The sequence below is a fragment of the Gobio gobio genome (genome assembly GCF_949357685.1).
Source record: "Gobio gobio genome assembly, chromosome: 18".
Lineage (NCBI taxonomy): Eukaryota > Metazoa > Chordata > Actinopteri > Cypriniformes > Gobionidae > Gobio > Gobio gobio.
Window position 1 is genome coordinate 44,951,086 of NC_137111.1, and position 19,618 is coordinate 44,970,703.

The 19,618-nt window shown below is 38.9% G+C and overlaps 1 protein-coding gene across 1 annotated transcript in view; it reads right to left on the reverse strand.

The window, feature by feature from the left end:
• Positions 1-100: 100 nt before the first annotated feature.
• Positions 101-19,618, reverse strand: part of acoxl (acyl-CoA oxidase-like) — a 79,683-nt gene continuing 60,165 nt past the window's right edge. The window contains exons 18-19 of the mRNA XM_079843585.1: positions 16,967-17,068; positions 101-3,302 (exon numbers count right to left, since the gene is read on the reverse strand). Coding sequence (XP_079699711.1) covers positions 3,126-3,302; positions 16,967-17,068 — 279 coding nt within the window. The 3' untranslated portion in view covers positions 101-3,125. The remainder of the gene's footprint in view (positions 3,303-16,966; positions 17,069-19,618) is intronic.

Genomic DNA, 19,618 nt, shown 5'->3' on the forward strand with positions numbered 1-19,618 from the left:
AAGTCACAATATGCTTGATCACAAGTCACAATATGCAAGATTTTGGTATGCATAACATTGTTATTAATTCACATAAAACGCAAACATAGCTTCCACAGTCACAGAAAACCTGGAAATATCAGGGAATGCAACCATTTATTTGCATAACATCAAGGAATCTCCATGTTGCTGTGCACAAACTGTTTTTATGTGCAAAGATTACGATAACAGACATTTTTACATTAAAAATTACAACATGATAATTGGTAGTTTAGTTCAAACTAAATGCACAACAACGGACGTCCTTTTGAGGACCTCGACTGAGCATCTTATACCTAAACTAGAACCTTTTTTTGGCTCAAAAATGGTAAACAAAGGTAAAATATGGCAGTTGATAGTGGCATTCAAAACCATAGCAGCAGTAAATACACATTGCCTTTCTAACTAAACAAACATTTTAGGTGTCAAACATTGTAGTGTGGTTTCCGTTGCTCAATGTCTACAACTTTTGCTTAAATATTGTGCCGTGTGTTGACTAACTACATTCTGGCTCTTCTTAAAGTCCCCATGAAATCAAAAAGTTTGTTGGCTTTTAGTATGAATATGTTAGCCTCTCTATATGCTCGTGTGCTCCAAAACAATGACAAAAATTGCATTTAGAAGATATAAGCCTTCAAAACTTACAGTCTCTCGCTTCTGCCAATATGGATCAATGATTTTGATGACACTTCAGATTCCCGTCAGATTTTCTGTCTAGAATCTGAAGCCCCGCCCCCTACATTATAAATAGACCCTGATCACTTGTTCACTTTTTTCTACATGGCAAATTACACATATTGCACTATATAGGGGATAGGGAATGATTCAGACGGTGCACTATATAGGGGATAGGGAATGATTCAGACGGTGCACTATATAGGGGATAGGGAACGATTCAGACAGTGCACTATATAGGGGATGGGGAATGATTCAGACGGTGCACTATATAGGGGATGGGGAATGATTCAGACAGTGCACTATATAGGGGATAGGGAATGATTCAGACGGTGCACTATATAGGGGATGGGGAACGATTCAGACTGTGCACTATATAGGGGATAGGGAATGATTCAGACTGTGCACTATATAGGGGATAGGGAACGATTCAGACTGTGCACTATATAGGGGATAGGGAATGATTCAGACGGTGCACTATATAGGGGATAGGGAATGATTCAGACAGTGCACTATATAGGGGATGGGGAACGATTCAGACGGTGCACTATATAGGGGATGGGGAACGATTCAGACGGTGCACTATATAGGGGATGGGGAACGATTCAGACTGTGCACTATATAGGGGATAGGGAACGATTCAGACAGTGCACTATATAGGGGATGGGGAATGATTCAGACGGTGCACTATATAGGGGATGGGGAACGATTCAGACGGTGCACTATATAGGGGATGGGGAACGATTCAGACTGTGCACTATATAGGGGATAGGGAATGATTCAGACGGTGCACTATATAGGGGATGGGGAACGATTCAGACAGTGCACTATATAGGGGATGGGGAATGATTCAGACAGTGCACTATATAGGGGATGGGGAACGATTCAGACGGTGCACTATATAGGGGATGGGGAACGATTCAGACTGTGCACTATATAGGGGATAGGGAATGATTCAGACGGTGCACTATATAGGGGATGGGGAACGATTCAGACGGTGCACTATATAGGGGATGGGGAACGATTCAGACTGTGCACTATATAGGGGATGGGGAACGATTCAGACAGTGCACTATATAGGGGATAGGGAACGATTCAGACAGTGCACTATATAGGGGATAGGGAACGATTCAGACAGTGCACTATATAGGGGATAGGGAACGATTCAGACGGTGCACTATATAGGGGATGGGGAACGATTCAGACGGTGCACTATATAGGGGATGGGGAACGATTCAGACGGTGCACTATATAGGGGATGGGGAACGATTCAGACGGTGCACTATATAGGGGATAGGGAACGATTCAGACGGTGCACTATATAGGGGATAGGGAACGATTCAGACAGTGCACTATATAGGGGATGGGGAACGATTCAGACTTTGCACTATATAGGGGATAGGGAACGATTCAGACGGTGCACTATATAGGGGATAGGGAACGATTCAGACGGTGCACTATATAGGGGATAGGGAACGATTCAGACGGTGCACTATATAGAGGATAGGGAACGATTCAGACGGTGCACTATATAGGGGATAGGGAACGATTCAGACGGTGCACTATATAGGGGATAGGGAACGATTCAGACGGTGCACTATATAGGGGATAGGGAACGATTCAGACTGTGTAAATATGCTTTCCATTGTGGCTATTGAAGTCTGGCTTCACATTAGTGTCAGTGAACCGCCGCGGTTCCAGTCCAGAGACACGACAGCTCAGAGCGGATCATGTGATCGAGTCAGATGATGTATCGGACCCGTTTGAATCCTGCACAGAATATTTTAAAGCGATATGGAGGAGAAACGGTTAGAGATGAGGGAAAACTGTGGCTTTACCGAGCTGTGATATAAACGAAAAGCTATTGGCTAGTTTTAAAAAGGGGAGGGGCTGTTCGATATGCCCCGCCCTGTCTTCATGTATCAGTGGAAATGTACGTAAACACACTGAATAATGCTGTGCGTTTAAAGGCACTTCAGTGGGGCTTTAAGAAAGTGTAAAAACTGCCTCATGGCACTGCTCACCATAAAAACTAAACATTTCGTTTGTTTTTCTGTTACATCTCAGATCCAGGCTATCAGAGCTGTGACGTAAAAGATGTTCGGCAGTTTTGATTCAGGTTTGGCTGGTGTTTATCCCTACTTCCTATTTTAAATCGATCAGGCTAAATCACTGAAGCATTTAAAAAACTGTCTGAAAGACAAAATGTGCAACTCATATAAGTGAAATTCCCTTTTCATACACACACATTATTAAAAGGACAAGTAGTGTCGTTAAGGCCTTGGCCATTAGCAGAACCATTCATCTTGGCACAAAGCATGATGCCTAATCACTAAACTCAGCTCCACTTCCTTTCCACTCTCACCCAGTGTGAATGAGCATACAAAGCTGGTCCAGCAAATCAGGTCAGCTTCCCGAAATCACTCAATCGCTCAGAGCTTAGACAGAGGCTGGGTGCTGCTGGGATAGGGTGGCTGGGGGTAGAAGGCCCATTCGGCCCTGGGGTTCGCGACCCCAGCGATAGGAGCCTGTATGCAGCAGGACGGGATGTTGAAGTCATCGACCACCTTCAGCGCATCATCCTTCACTGATCTGCACAGCTCCAAAAGCTTCAAAACAAGCAGACCACAATCACATGAGTGTTAATGCAGTGATTACTCAATACCATTAGACGCTCTGACGAATGCGAGGGGTGCTTTCCCAATGAGAAACCGCCGACATAATACATAATAAATTGCACAATTTTTCATTCATGTCCAAATGTGGCATGTTGCAAAAGTGTGATACTTTGGGTTGGGGATTTGAACAAAACCCTGTTTACCCTTAGTATGATCAATAGCAAACACGGCCAATGACACTCGACACCAGTGTAAACAAATAGGAGACAATTCTGAAGGTACCAGCAGAACATTTTCAAAGACGCTGCAATTTATCATGGAACATTTACCCCCTCTATAACTGCGCCCTCTGGTGGATATTAATAAAGCAGCATTGATAAACACATGTTATAATTTCTTAAAGTACCTTTTCCCGTTAGCTACATCAGATGAGCTTTGTGTGTGGTATAGTGTGAGTGATTCATGTGTGAGAAGAACACATTCAGACTGTCATGTCAGGGTCAAGAGAACAGGAACGAGATGATCCTGCCTCAGCTGAGACCATTTAAAGGGACAGCTCACCCAAAACTGAAGTTGTTCCATAACCAGTGAGTTTTTCTTCTGTTAAACACAAAAGATTAAAAACAATGAAAGAATGTTGGTAACCAGGTAGCCATTGACTTCCATAGTATTTTTTTCCCTATGGAAGTCAAATGGGGTCTGGTTTCCAACATTCTTTAAAATATCTTCTTCTGTGTTTGACAGAGCAAAGAAACTCAACTTGAGGATGAGTAAATGATCGAATTATTATTTTTTTGTGAGAACTATCCCTCTAAAGATCAACCCAATGTGATAAAACCGAACTTCCTCACCATAACCAGTGTTTTGAGCAGAGCCACATGCATGCTGGATCAGATGACACACTGACTGTACAAAACCCACATATTGCTGTATTTACTGTAACATTGAGCCTTAGTTTTGTGTTGTATCTCTTGTGGTCCCATATAGACTTATATATTGTATAATACAGTTGTAAGAAAAAGTATGTGAACCCCTTGCAGAATCAGTGAAAATGTGAATAATTTTAACAAAATAAGAGATCATACAAAATGCATGTTGTTTTTTATTTAGTACTGTCCTGAATAAGATATTTTACATATAGTCCACAAGACAAACAAAAAGCTGAATTTATAAAAAATTCCCCTGTTCAAAAGTTTACATACCCTTGATTTATATAATTCTGTGTTGTTCCCTGATGATCCAAGGCTGTGTGTGTGTGTGTGTGTCGTTCTCTGATGATCCACGGCTGTGTGTGTGTGTGTGTGTGTGTGTGTGTGTGTGTGTGTGTGTGTGTGTGTGTGTGTTTGTGTGAGTGTATGTGTGTTTGTGTGTCATTCTCTGATCCACGGCTGTGTGTGTTGTTCCCTGATGATCCACGGCTGTGTGTGTGTGTGTGTGTGTGTGTGTGTGTGTGTGTCGTTCTCTGATGATCCACGGCTGTGTGTGTGTTTTGTGATGGTTGTTCTTGAGTCTCTTGTTTGTCCTGAGCAGTTAAACTGCTCAGTGTTCTTCAGAAAAATCCTCCAGGTCCTGCAAATTCTTCAGTTTTCCAGCATCTTTTGCACATTTGAACCCTCTCCAGCAGTGACTGCATGATTTGAGATCCATCTTTTCACACTGAGGACGATTGAGGGACTCAAACACAACTATTAAAAAAGGTTCAATTATTCACTGAAGCTCCCTCAGTGTGAAAAGATGGATCTCAAAATTGTACAGTCACTGCTGGAGAGGGTTCAAATATGCAAATGATGCTGGAAAACTGAAGAATTTGCAGGAGCTGGAGGATTTTTCTGAAGAACGTTGATCAGTTTAACTGCTCAGGACAAACAAGAGACTCAAGAACAACCATCACAAAACACACACACAGCCGTGGATAATCAGGGAACGACACACACACACACACACACACACACACACACACACACACACACAGCCGTGGGTCATCAGGGAACGACACACAGTATTAAGAATCAAGGGTGCATAAACTTTTGAAAGGGTCATTTTAATAAATTCAGCTTTTTGTTGTCTTATGGACTATATTTAAATATCTTTTATGTAAATATCTTATTCAGGACAGCACTAAATAAAAAAGAATAACATTGTCACGATCAGTGGATAAAGCTGCATTTGGATCCTCAACCCTTGAGTCTCAGAGCAGTACGTTACAAACTTGCATTGTGTACGATCTCTTATTTTGTTAAAATTATTCAAATTTTTCACAGATTCTGCAAGCGGTTCACATACTTTTTCTTGCAACTGTAGACTATAATAGACTTAATGGAATGATTCTTCAAATCATTTTCAAAAATGATTGAAAATAAGGGAAAAACAGATTTACAACCGTTCAAATGTTTGGGGTTGGTAAAGTCTCTTCTGCTCACCAAGGCTGTAGTAAAACTGTAAAATATTATTCAAATGTAAAATAACTGTTTTCTACGTTACTATATTGTAAAATGTAATATATTCCTGTGATCAAAGCTGAATTTTCAGCATTATTACTCCAGTCTTCAGTGTCACATGATCCTGGTGGATCAGTTTGTCTTAAAAATACTTTGTTTTTCATCATTTTGATCTTTCAGTTAAATAATGTGCTAAATAAAGAAATTATAACAATTACAATATCTAAAAAATATGGTAACACTTTATTTTAAGGTGATTTGTTACTACATGTACTTAATAACAGTAAATTATGCATACTTACAAGTAACTAACCCTAGACCAAACCCTAACCGTAACTCTATAGTAAGTACATGTAGTTAAGCAAAGTTTCCAGTAAATTTCTGTAAAACTTTCAGTGGGATCATAATCTGGGGAATTTTGGAAATATTCCAATTTGGAAACTTAACAGGAATTAATTAAAAAAAAAATGGGGAAATGTATATAAACTGTATCATATAAACATTTTGTTTGGTCATAAGTGGACTTTTTTTTTTTTTTCCATTTGTTTTTTGCATATTGATATGTTTTCCAATTAATTACTTCTAATTTAGTAAATGTGTAAATTAAATATATTTGTATTGCAGCAATTGTTATGCATGTGTTATTTATTTCAGTGTCACATGATCCTTCAGAAATCATTCTAATATATTCCCGTTAATTCCCATGGAAAGTTGTCTTTGTTACATTGTAATTCTACATTTAAGTACTGAGTAATATTAAGTAACTACATGTACTTACAATAGGGTTAGGATTTGGTCAAAGGTTAGTTGCATGTAAGCATGCATAATTGACTGTTATTACTATAGTAACATTTGTAACAATGACACTGTAACAAAGTGTAACCAAAAATATAAACTTCCCTTAAGGATAAATAAACATACATGTTAACCAGGAATGTTGATGTACGATGAACAATAAAAAGTTAATGTTCGTGTTATTTGTGAACTGTCCATGTACATAGAATAGGAAAGGAAAGTACTTGCTTAGAAATAAGACTAAAATATTGAAAGTGATTAAATGATGAGACAATTGGGGTCATTCAAAATCACAGTATAATGATTCACTTCATGAGGTGTTGCACAGACATCCTGCGTGAGTCACAGAACCTGCTATTTTCTCCCACATCGCCTGACAAAGAGTTAATTTATCGTCCTGACACTTTGGCTCCTGCTCAAGTGCTCCAGAGCTCAGATGAAAGACAAATGATCACAGCCTGTCAAAGCTCGGCTTGTGTATTTTGACTTTTATAACCCTGTACTATGAAACCCCCTCATTGTTCTGTTTGAGAAACACTCGCTTATCTGTGCCACATTAACGGTTGAAATATGTTTGGACACGTCTTGCTCAATAGCCGTCTGTCCAATGAGGAGTCTGAAATATGTCTGACCTCTCTCTTTCTCTTTGTGTCTCTCTTTCCAGCTCATGATGAAAAGAAAGTAGCTCTATGTAGAGGTTACTTGCCCGACTGAAACAAACGGAGATAAGGAAAGTGTGTAAACACAGAGAGAGATGGCATGAAAGAAGGGAAAGGGAGGCGAAATGAAGTGATTAATCATCACTTTGTAAAACGTACAGGGAAGTAAAGTTAAGTGAAATACACTGTATATTAATTTGATTGGCTTTTCAGTACAGTAGGATGAACAAAAAAAAAAAAATTATAAGAGGAAAGCTTTAAGTAATGAACTTTATACTTTGAAGATCTAAATAAAATAGATTTTGGTGTAAGATACACGTTCGGGGTCAGTACGGTTTCTAAATGTTTTGAAAGAAGTCTCTTCTGCTCGCTAAGGTCCCATTTATTTGATTAAAAATACAGTAAAAACAGCAATATTATGAAATATTACTATTTCTATTGTAAAATGTAATTTATTTCTGTGATCAAAGCTGAATTTTCAGCATCATTACTCCAGTCTTCAGTGTCACATGATCCTTCAAGAAACATTTCTGATTATAATCAATGTTGAAAACCGTTGTGCTGCTTCTTATTTTTTATGGAAAACCATGAAACATTATTTTCAGGATTTCAGGAGATTTTACTCTCACTTTTGACCAATTGAATGCGTCCTTGCTGAATAAAATTATTCATTTAAAAAAAAATATATATATCCCACTGACCCCAAACCTTTGAAAGGAAGTGTATGTTTAACAAAACGTATTATTTCATTATCTATCAGAAAAAAAAAATAGGGGGTTGTTCGAATGTCTAAACCCAAGTCACCTTAGCAAACACGCCTAAATATAGTTCGACACACATATGAAGCGTAAAAAACATCAACAAGTGTTTTTATGAGCGTAAACCTTGATTAAACCTTTCCTGATTTCAAAACAAGAGATGAACTCGATTGAAACGGGGTTGTATTGCCACCAGGGCGGCTGCTGATATGATCTTTACCAGAAAATCAAGATGTTCTGCCACTTTTCAAAGACAGGGACATGAGGGTATGGACAGACGACAATAAACTCAGACGAACCCTGGGGGGGAAATGTCCACTGTGTTAACACAACAAAAGCAACGTCACTGTTATTGATGAAGAGAGCTTGTGTTGAGATCAAGGTGATTGAATCAGTGCAGAGCTGGGAAATCTCACGTGTTCATTCAAATTACGACAGTGTTACTTTAAAGATGCATGTGTAGGGAAGATGGGATTTCTTTTTTTATATTTTTGAAGCCAATCACAAATGAAGTGTAATATCGGGAGAAGTGAACCAATGTAATCTTTCAATTAACTGCCGGAGCATACACTATATTGCCAAAAGTTTTGGGACGCGTGTCTTTACATTCACATGAACTTTAATGACATCCCATTCTTAATCTGTAGTGTTTAATATTTAGTTGGCCCACCCTTTGAAGCTCTAACAGCTTCAACTCTTCTGGGAAGGCTTTCCGCAAGGTTTAGGAGTGTGTTTATATGAATTTTTGACCATTCTTCTAGAAGCGCATTTGTGAGGTCAGGCACTGATATTGGATGAGAAGACCTGGCTCTCAGTCTCTGCTCTAATTCATCCCAAAGGTTTTCCATCAGGTTGAGGTCAGGACTCTGTGCAGGCCAGTCAAGTTCCTCCACACCAAACTCGCTCATCATGTCTTTATGGACTGATGCTTTGTGCACTGGTGCGGTGTCATATTGGGACAGGAAGGGGCCGTCCCTAAACTATTCCCACAAAGTTGTGAGCATGAAATTGTCCAAAATGTCTTGGTATGCTGAAGCATTAAGAGTTCCTTTCACTGGAACTAATGGGCCAAGCCCAACCCCTAAAAAAAAAAAAAAAAAAAAAAAAACCCACACCATAATCCCCCTTCCACCAAACTTTACACATGACACAATGTTGTCAGGAAGTCCCGTTCTCCTGGCAACTGCCAAACCCAGACTCGTCCATCGGATTGCCAGACAGAGAAGTGTGATTGGTCTCTCCAGAGAACACGTCTCCACTGCTCTAGAGTCCAGTGGTGGCGCGCTTTACCCCACTGCATCCCACTCTTTGCATTGCACTTGGTGAGGCTTGGATGAGCTGTTCGGCCATGGAAACCCCTTCCATGAAGCTCTACACACTGTTCTTGAGCTAATCTGAAGGCCACACAAAGTTTGGAGGTCTGTAGCCATTGACTCTGCAGAAAGTTGCCGACTTCTGCGCAGTGAACCTCAGCATGCGCTGACCCCGCTCTGTGATTTTTATGTGGCCTAACACTTCGTGGCTGAGTTTCTGTTGTTCCCGATATTAGCTTAATTATTAACATTATATGGGCAAAAACTCATTAAATATTTTTAATGTCTGAGCTGTTTCTCCTAGACGGCAATAAGATTAAATGAAGAGCACAAAAAAAAAAAAGATTTCTGCATGCTGCTTTTTTACCACAGTAATCTCACGTGTGTCTCATCTAGAATTTTGGAAGTCTATAAAAATCAGAGATCTTAATATACATTCAAACATTTCGGTAACACTTTAGTGTAGGGTCCAATTCTCACTATGAACTAGTTGTTTATTAGCATGCATATTACTAGGATATTGGCTGTTTATTAGCACTTATAAAGCACATATTAATACTTTATTCTGTATGACCATATTCTACATCCCATAATCCTACCCAATACCTAAATTTAACAACTACCTTACTAACTAAGCAGTAATTAGCAGTTTATTGAGGCAAAAGTCATAGTTAATAAATAGATAATAGTGAGAATTGGACCCTAAACTGAAGTGGACCGACATTTCTCCTCAAATTCATCCCAACCCAAATCATCTGAGCTAATAGGGACTATCGTTCAAAAGTTTGGAGTCTGGAAGATTTGCTTTTTGAAAGAAGTCTCTTCTGCTCACCAAGGCTGCATTTATTTGATTAAAACACAGTAAAAACAGTAATATTATAAAATATAATTACAAAGCATCATTACTCCAGTCTTCAGTGTCACATGATCCTTCATAAATCATTCTAATATGATGATTTGATGCTCAAGAAACATTTTTATTATCACAGTTGTGCTGCTTCATATTTTTGTGGAAACCGTGATACATTTTTTTTTCAGAATTCTTTGATGAATAGAAATAGAAATCGTTTGAAACATTGTAAATGTCTTTACTGACATTTTTTGATCAATTTAATGTGGTGAATGAAATTATTCATTTCTTTTTTCTGAGATAAAGTTGAAAAAATGTATGATTCAATGAAAGAGCAGCTTGTAAGCAATGACACTTACTAACCGATTAATATGGTCTTCACTTACTTTTTGCACTTCTACAAAAAATCCCCTCTAAACACTTATCCATTACCCATAACCCATCGCATAAAGCTCACAATTAAAAACAAAACACAATCTCCAACACTAACCCTCTGTGTTGGGGTGAGTGTGTGTGTGTGTGTGTGTGTGTGTGTGTGTGTGTGTTCAGTGAAGCATGTGAGTCTGTCTCTAATGTTGACATGTGTAATGATAGGAGAGTGTGTACAATAGGAGTCATTCTAAAGAGCTGGAGCCACACACAGAGAAATCACACGTACATGTGAGGACCTCATCCACAGATACTGTCCTCACAGACCTCACACACACAGACTTACTCACTCAACAACATGCTCATGGACATTTCTTCTGCCCTGACTCACTACCACACACACACTCACTAATTAGTGTCAAGTCAAGCACTGTTACCGCTGCTCATACTCAGGTCAGTGAGTATTAAACTTCAGGACCATTTGCTGGACATTAATGACACCTCAGATCATCAGGTCTCGCAGAGATGGACTGTGCATTGGACTTGATTCAATCATAAGCAATTGACTGGAAAAGTAAAGAGTCATGAACATCTTTAGGTCTGCAAGAAGTCACACTTTAGTTTAGGGTCCAGTTCTCACTATTAACTACGACTTTTGCCTCAATAAACTTCTGATGACTGCTTATTAATAGTTAGTAAGGTAGTTGTTAAGTTTAGGTATTAGGTAGGATTAAAGAATGTAGAATATGGTCATGCAGAATAAGGCATTAATATGTGCTTTATAAGTACTAATAAACCGTATTATCCTAGTAATATGCATGCTAATAAGCAACTAGTTCATAGTGAAATTTGGACCCTAAACTAAAGTGTTAGCAAAATGGTTTCTCTGAATATTGTGACAGATAAAAGGGAGTCTCTCATGCATTCTCTTTTATGAAAATGAAGACAAATTTCATATTGAGATGCACTTACATAAGTTGTTTAGTATTTTAGGGGGAAAGTCTGATGTTCCAAAGTTTGGGGTCAATCATATTTTTTTTAAAGAAATTAATACTTTTATTCAACTAGGATGCATTAAATTGACGACAGTAAAGACAGTAAATGTTTAAAAAACTATTTAAAAAAAATGCTGTTCTTTTGATCTTTCTATTTATCATGAGAAAAAAATGCATCAGTTTCTACAAAAATATGAAAGAAACATAACAGTTTTCAACATTGATAATAATCAGAAATGTTTCTTGAGCAGCAAATCATCATATTATAATGTGACACTGAAGACTGGAGTAATGATGCTTTGTAATGATATTTTACAATATTACTGTTTTACTGTATTTTAATCATATAAATGCAGGCTTGGTGAGCGGAAGAGACTTCTTTTGAAAACTTAAATCTTACCGACCCCAACAATTGAACGATAGTATTGGCTCAGATGATTTGGGTTTGGATGGATTTGGAGAAATTATGAAGACTGAAGTAATGATGCTGAAAATTCAGCTTTGATCACAGGAATACATTACATTTTAAAATATATTCACATAGAAAACACATTTTAAATTACAATAATATTTCACAATATTACTGTTTTTACTGCATTTTTGATTAAATAAATGCAGAATCCTAATGATAGTGTATGTATAAGGATTAAACTATTCATTATAAGCAAGTAAATTAAAGATAAATGATCTTTTGATTCAAGTACAACCTCTTGTATAGTACTTTCTTTTATAGAAAAATAACGTAATGAACAAGGAAATCCCCTTGAAACAACACACACTTCAAAACACATGAAATGAACTGCACTGAAACTAACCCGCGGCATATTGAAAACGTAACGAAAGTGATTTAACAACACGTCTGCTCACTCGATTTCTGTTTAACTTCAGCTGCCATTGACTCTCAGATCAATAACAAAACGTAATGTCAATCAAAGCTCACTGAGCCTGACATTATTTGCATGGCTTATTCCACGGTATGGAAAAACAGACGATAGGCAAAGATGCTCACTCTTATCGGTCCAAAACATGTTTTCATCTTGTCTGAGGATAGATCCTTTCTTCAGCAACTCCCACTCAACTAAAAACAATACAAATCTAGTGACTCCCAACATAAACATGAAAGCTAAAACAGGAAATGTTAATGTTCTTACAGCTCAATATGAGTCTATAATAAGACACAAATAAGTCAATAGTTAACATCCAGCAGTAATGCATTGGATAGCAGTTAATTTGACCTGAGAAATGTTTGAAACTTTACTTTAGGTCTCATGTGTTAACATTAGTTGATGGGTCACACTTTATATTAGGTGGCCTTAACTACTATGTACTTGCATCAAAAAATAAATACAATGTACTTATTGTGGTCATATTGTATTGCACACACTTTTGCTGATATTGAGGTGGGATACGGGTAAAGTTGGGACAGGTGTGGTGGTATGGGTAAGTTTAAGGGTAAAGTTAGGGATAGGTGTGGTGGTATGGGTAAGTTTAAGGGTAAAGTTAGGGATAGGTGTGGTGGTATGGGTAAGTTTAAAGGTAAAGTTGGGACAGGTGTGGTGGTATGGGTAAGTTTAAGGGTAAAGTTAGGGACAGGTGTGGTGGTATGGGTAAGTTTAAGGGTAAAGTTAGGGACAGGTGTGGTGGTGTGGGTAAGTTTAAGGGTAAAGTTAGGGACAGGTGTGGTGGTATGGGTAAGTTTAAGGGTAAAGTTAGGGATAGGTGTGGTGGTATGGGTAAGTTTAAAGGTAAAGTTGGGACAGGTGTGGTGGTATGGGTAAGTTTAAGGGTAAAGTTAGGGACAGGTGTGGTGGTATGGGTAAGTTTAAGGGTAAAGTTAGGGATAGGTGTGGTGGTATGGGTAAGTTTAAAGGTAAAGTTGGGACAGGTGTGGTGGTATGGGTAAGTTTAAGGGTAAAGTTAGGGACAGGTGTGGTGGTATGGGTAAGTTTAAGGGTAAAGTTAGGGACAGGTGTGGTGGTATGGGTAAGTTTAAGGGTAAAGTTAGGGACAGGTGTGGTGGTATGGGTAAGTTTAAAGGTAAAGGTGGGACAGGTGTGGTGGTATGGGTAAGTTTAAGGGTAAAGTTAGGGGCAGGTGTGGTGGTATGGGTAAGTTTAAGGGTAAAGTTAGGGACAGGTGTGGTGGTATGGGTAAGTTTAAGGGTAAAGTTAGGGACAGGTGTGGTGGTATGGGTAAGTTTAAGGGTAAAGTTAGGGACAGGTGTGGTGGTATGGGTATGTTTAAGGGTAAAGTTAGGGACAGGTGTGGTGTGGGTAAGTTTAAGGGTAAAGTTAGGGACAGGTGTGGTGGTGTGGGTAAGTTTAAGGGTAAAGTTGGGACATGTGTGGTGGTATGGGTAAGTTTAAGGGTAAAGTTAGGGACAGGTGTGGTGGTATGGGTAAGTTTAAGGGTAAAGTTAGGGACAGGTGTGGTGGTATGGGTAAGTTTAAGGGTAAAGTTAGGGACAGGTGTGGTGGTATGGGTAAGTTTAAGGGTAAAGTTGGGACAGGTGTGGTGGTGTGGGTAAGTTTAAGGGTAAAGTTAGGGACAGGTGTGGTGGTATGGGTAAGTTTAAGGGTAAAGTTGGGACAGGTGTGGTGGTATGGGTAAGTTTAAGGGTAAAGTTGGGACAGGTGTGGTGGTATGGGTAAGTTTAAGGGTAAAGTTGGGACAGGTGTGGGTAAGTTTAAGGGTAAAGTTGGGACATGTGTGGTGGTATGGGTAAGTTTAAGGGTAAAGTTAGGGACAGGTGTGGTGGTATGGGTAAGTTTAAGGGTAAAGTTAGGGACAGGTGTGGTGGTATGGGTAAGTTTAAGGGTAAAGTTGGGACAGGTGTGGTGGTATGGGTAAGTTTAAGGGTAAAGTTAGGGACAGGTGTGGTGGTATGGGTAAGTTTAAGGGTAAAGTTAGGGACAGGTGTGGTGGTATGGGTAAGTTTAAGGGTAAAGTTGGGACAGGTGTGGTGGTGTGGGTAAGTTTAAGGGTAAAGTTAGGGACAGGTGTGGTGGTATGGGTAAGTTTAAGGGTAAAGTTGGGATAGGTGTGGTGGTATGGGTAAGTTTAAGGGTAAAGTTAGGGACAGGTGTGGTGGTATGGGTAAGTTTAAGGGTAAAGTTGGGATAGGTGTGGTGGTATGGGTAAGTTTAAGGGTAAAGTTAGGGACAGGTGTGGTGGTATGGGTAAGTTTAAGGGTAAAGTTAGGGACAGGTCGTGTGGTGGTATGGGTAAGTTTAAGGGTAAAGTTAGGGACAGGTCGTGTGGTGGTATGGGTAAGTTTAAGGGTAAAGTTAGGGACAGGTCGTGTGGTGGTATGGGTAAGTTTAAGGGTAAAGTTAGGGACAGGTGTGGTGGTATGGGTAAGTTTAAGGGTAAAGTTAGGACAGGTGTGGTGGTGTGGGTAAGTTTAAGGGTAAAGTTAGGGACAGGTGTGGTGGTATGGGTAAGTTTAAGGGTAAAGTTAAGGACAGGTGTGGTGGTGTGGGTAAGTTTAAGGGTAAAGTTAGGGACAGGTGTGGTGGTATGGGTAAGTTTAAGGGTAAAGTTAGGGACAGGTGTGGTGGTGTAGGTAAGTTTAAGGGTAGGGTTAGGGACAGGTGTGGTGGTATGGGTAAGTTTAAGGGTAAAGTTAAGGACAGGTGTGGTGGTGTGGGTAAGTTTAAGGGTAAAGTTAGGGACAGGTGTGGTGGTATGGGTAAGTTTAAGGGTAAAGTTAGGGACAGGTGTGGTGGTGTAGGTAAGTTTAAGGGTAGGGATAGGTGTAAGGGAAGTGTCAACAGTGTAATTATACTACATAAATTAATTACAGGTGTAATTACATGCAGGTATTTTTTTATGTAAGTACAATTTATGTACACAATAAGTGCATTGTATCAAATTATTAATTTAAATGTTAGTACATAGTAGTTAAGGCCACCTAATATAAAGTGGGTCCAGTTGATGCATTATTAAACAAGAACTAACTATGTGCAATATATATTTTTTAGCATGCACTCATCTTTATTAATGTTAGATTATATGAAATACAATTGTTCATTGTTGGTTGATGTTAGTTTGCGGTGCATTAACTATGTTAACAGATAAAACATTTGATCTTAAATAGAGATGCACAATATATTGGACACCATATTGGTATCAGCCGATAATGCTATTGTTATCAGCCCGATAAGAAAATGTGGCCGATATATTAAAGCCAATAAATAGTGGATTATTTCCTTCAGCTGAGACACTTTGCACTGTTCACCATGATGGGTTTGAATTGTTCGAAATATGATTGGATTCACTTCAAAAAAAGCGTAGCGCAAGTTTGTCATATAGGCTACATAAAATCATAATAAGAATATCATAATTGCGTGCTTGGGACTTGGCTTTTAATGGTGAAACTTTTACCTGCTTTTGTAATCAGGCTCTCAAAAATTATATAAAACATGGATTTAGATTTATCGGCCAATATATCAGCTATCGGCTTTCAAATATTAAGAAGTATCGGTATCGGCCAAAATGTTTAAATGTATTAGTAAATGTAGAAATTAACATTAACTAAAATGAATAAATGCTGTAGAAGTATCGTTCATTGTTAGTAACTGATGTAGTTAACTAATGAAACCCTATTGTAAAGTGTTGCCATATTTTTTGAGCACAAGATTTGAAGTCCAAGCAGAGAGACATGTAAGATTACTGAGGTCAAATATGAAAAAAGACGTGTGCAAAGTCTAAATTTGCTAAATCTCAATTCTGTCTAGGAGGAACAGTCGAGATATTAAAGAGATCTCATTTGTGAAATCCCATGTGCATCCTTAAGAAAACCAGCAAACAGCAGCTAATTATTAACAAGCAATCGGGTTATTTTCGCCACATTATGCAGCCTGTCACATGATAAATTATCTTCAATAAGCCATTGAAAACATACAACAATAGTTCATATGAGCACGCTGAAAGGAACCGTAAGCACATGCCTTCAGTCACGTGCGGCGGCCGCTGCAGTGGCTCTGGGAGAAAAGAGGGGGTTGTTTGCTCAGAGAGAGCGGCTGTGTTAGGTTTGCTCGAGTGGTAAACATGCAGTAAAGCACCTGCTGACCGCATACTGACAGACCGGTGTCAACCCTCTCGGCTCTTGTGTGGGAGAACCCGACTGAGGCCGCCTGGCTGTTTAATCACAGCTAATTGTGAACAACTGGCCATCAATACCCCCTTTGCTAATGTTCACATTCTGCCATTCTCCGTAAACACTGGCTGATGTGCAAAGGTTTAATGAGGAGATCTAATCCCAAACAGCCTCAGATGGGCAGCAGAAAGGCTTTGCGCCTCTTTAACGGCCTAAAGACTGATTGACAGCGTGTTGATACTCTCCTGATGTGGCTGTTTTCAACACAAATGTTTCTCGGGCAGCAAATCAACATATTAGAAATGATGTCTGAAGGATCATGTGACACTGAAGACTGAAAATGTGGCTGATGGACTGCTGGTTGAATGAGTTAGCACCTGGCTGCGGATCTGTCGGCTGGTGCTGGGGGTCAGGTAGTTGTGCTCCAGATACCACGCTCTCTCCTGGTACACCAGACTCGTGCCGTGAAGAAGGCAGAACTGTAAGAGAAACAGGAAAATATGCAGTAGTGCGACAAAAAAAGACACATAATTTAACACATTTGCACATCTTGCATCTGCTTATAAGTAATGCATACTTGGGTAACTCTTTACTTGAAGCTCTTATGTATAATGCATTATAAAAGTATTCATTATGCATGTTATAATGAATTATATTGTTTCATAAATAGTAACCAAAGTTACTAAATGCATTACAATATTTGCACATTACTTGTTACATCTGAAACTGGTTGTTTGTCATGTGTTATACTTTCTAAAAGTGTAACAATGTATAGGCAAGCATTATATCTATATTAGAGTTCAATGCAATAAAAATGCATTGAAATACTTATGAGTAACACTATTTGAAGCCATTATATATACAGTACACGGTAAAAAAAAAAATCAGGTCTCCAATTGAAAATTTTCTAGTGAGCGATCACATCTAAAATTTTCAGTTGGCCAAATTTAGTTTCTTGAATTTTAATTGAATTAAATTGCATCAATTCACAGAAATTCAATTTGGCCAACTGAAAAATTTAGATGTGATCTCACTAGAAAATGTTCAACTGAATTTTTTTACAGTATATATATATATATATATATATATATATATATATATATATGTGTATGTGTATGTGTATGTGTATGTGTATGTGTATGTGTATGTGTATGTGTATGTGTATGTGTATGTGTATGTGTATGTGTATGTGTATGTATGTGTATGTATATATGTAACAAGAATGATTATTATTTGTAATTTTTACTTCCTGATTGTATGCATTTTCTGTGAAGCTGCTTTGAAACAATAAGGCTTTTCACACTTGAAATAGTTAACCCTGGGTCATTCCAAACCCTGGGTAAACTGAATCCTGGGTTATCTTGCTTCACGTTTTACACTGCTCATAATTTACCCGGGGTTAACAATGAACCCAGGGTATTTATAAGCTGGTGTTTCACATTGTACATTCCTAAACCCTGGGTTAACGTTCTTATTTGCATATTTGTGGGTTCATTGTCATTGATTGGATGAACGCAGAACGCGACCTGTTTTAATAAAAGCTCTAGCATTGCACATCATCATATTGCCGACTGTACTATCGAGTTTATACTAAATGGATACTATAAAGCAAAGACTTTAAATATAGGAAGACGGTGCACTCCAATTACTTATGAATGGGAGAAACTGCAACGCCCAATATGGCGAATAAGCCCCGCCTTCTAAATGAAAGATCCAATCATTGATTAGTAAAGTCATCACGTCACTGCAGCTGCTGTTAGAAGCTCCGGTTGTTACAGAAACAGGCAGTGTTCTGAGATGCTTGTTTAGGACAGCGCATTAGCTTTGTCCAGACTGAATTGTATTTATTAAAAAAACGTTCCTTTACCCAGGGTTAAAAGCAGTAACCCGGAGTTAAGCGCAGTGTGAAAAGCGATATATAAATAAACTTGAATCAAATTGACATGTTATAATTATTGTCTTTGGTGTGAACGGCCCAACTGGACTTTCAACTAAAAGCACATTTGGACAATATTACAATTATCCTGGCAGAACAAACATCAGACAGGTAGAGCACATCTGAATGACATGAAAGTGACCAACTACTGTCTGATTTATTTGCTCAAACAGTAGAGCAGCATAACGCTTGGTTTGATTCCCAGGGAAAGCAAAAACGGATAAAATGTGTACATTGAATGCAATGTAAGTCGCTTTGGATAAAAGTGTCTGCCAAATGCATAAAAGTTATTATCTCTCGAGGTACTTAAACGCTAGCCTGGTTCTACCAGACTCTCGTACATTTCCTTTGTTCAGAGAGTCTGGACACTCCATTGACAAGCGTTAACTTCCTTGAAGGCGGGTCCTCTGTTGAAGTTTAAAACTATTGGATCTGCCCAGAGCCACTCTGGATCTGCCATGACCGATCGCTAACGTTTGGTTGTGACCATAGATTGTAAAAATATATGGACGTAGTGTCCGTGACGTCACCCATAGGATTCTGAAGAGCAGTTTTGAAGCGTAAAGTAGGGTCGAGCTGGCCGTTGCCATCTTTTCAGCGCGTCATCGCACATCACTCCTGGATAACAGAAAATGGGCAAAGAGGTGGGACGTGGGTGGAGCTAAATGGCTATCCACCTGTCAGTCAAAGTGGCCACGCCCTTAATTATACAGGACTTTAAGGCTTTATATAATGTAAAAGAATGTGTAAAAAAATTCACCCCCCTCACAGTTGGCATGAAGGGCAAAATTAGCCGTATAGACCAAAACTACAATTTGCACCAGACTGTAAACATGTGTGCTTCTGCTGTAAAGTTGAGCATTTTAACATGGGTTTAACATTTAACATAAGTCACTTCCGTATTGGCTTCAAGAGAAACTGCGGGAGGTTGCCGTTTGGTCAGGATGTATGTCATCTCAAACTAGCGCACAACAGCAACGTCATCGTTCTCAGCCACTCCCTCTGTTCGCTGATTGGACCGGTTAAAATTTGACCAGAGAAAACAAAAGAATATACCGCAATCCCAGACGGAGTACTGAAGGACAATGAAAAT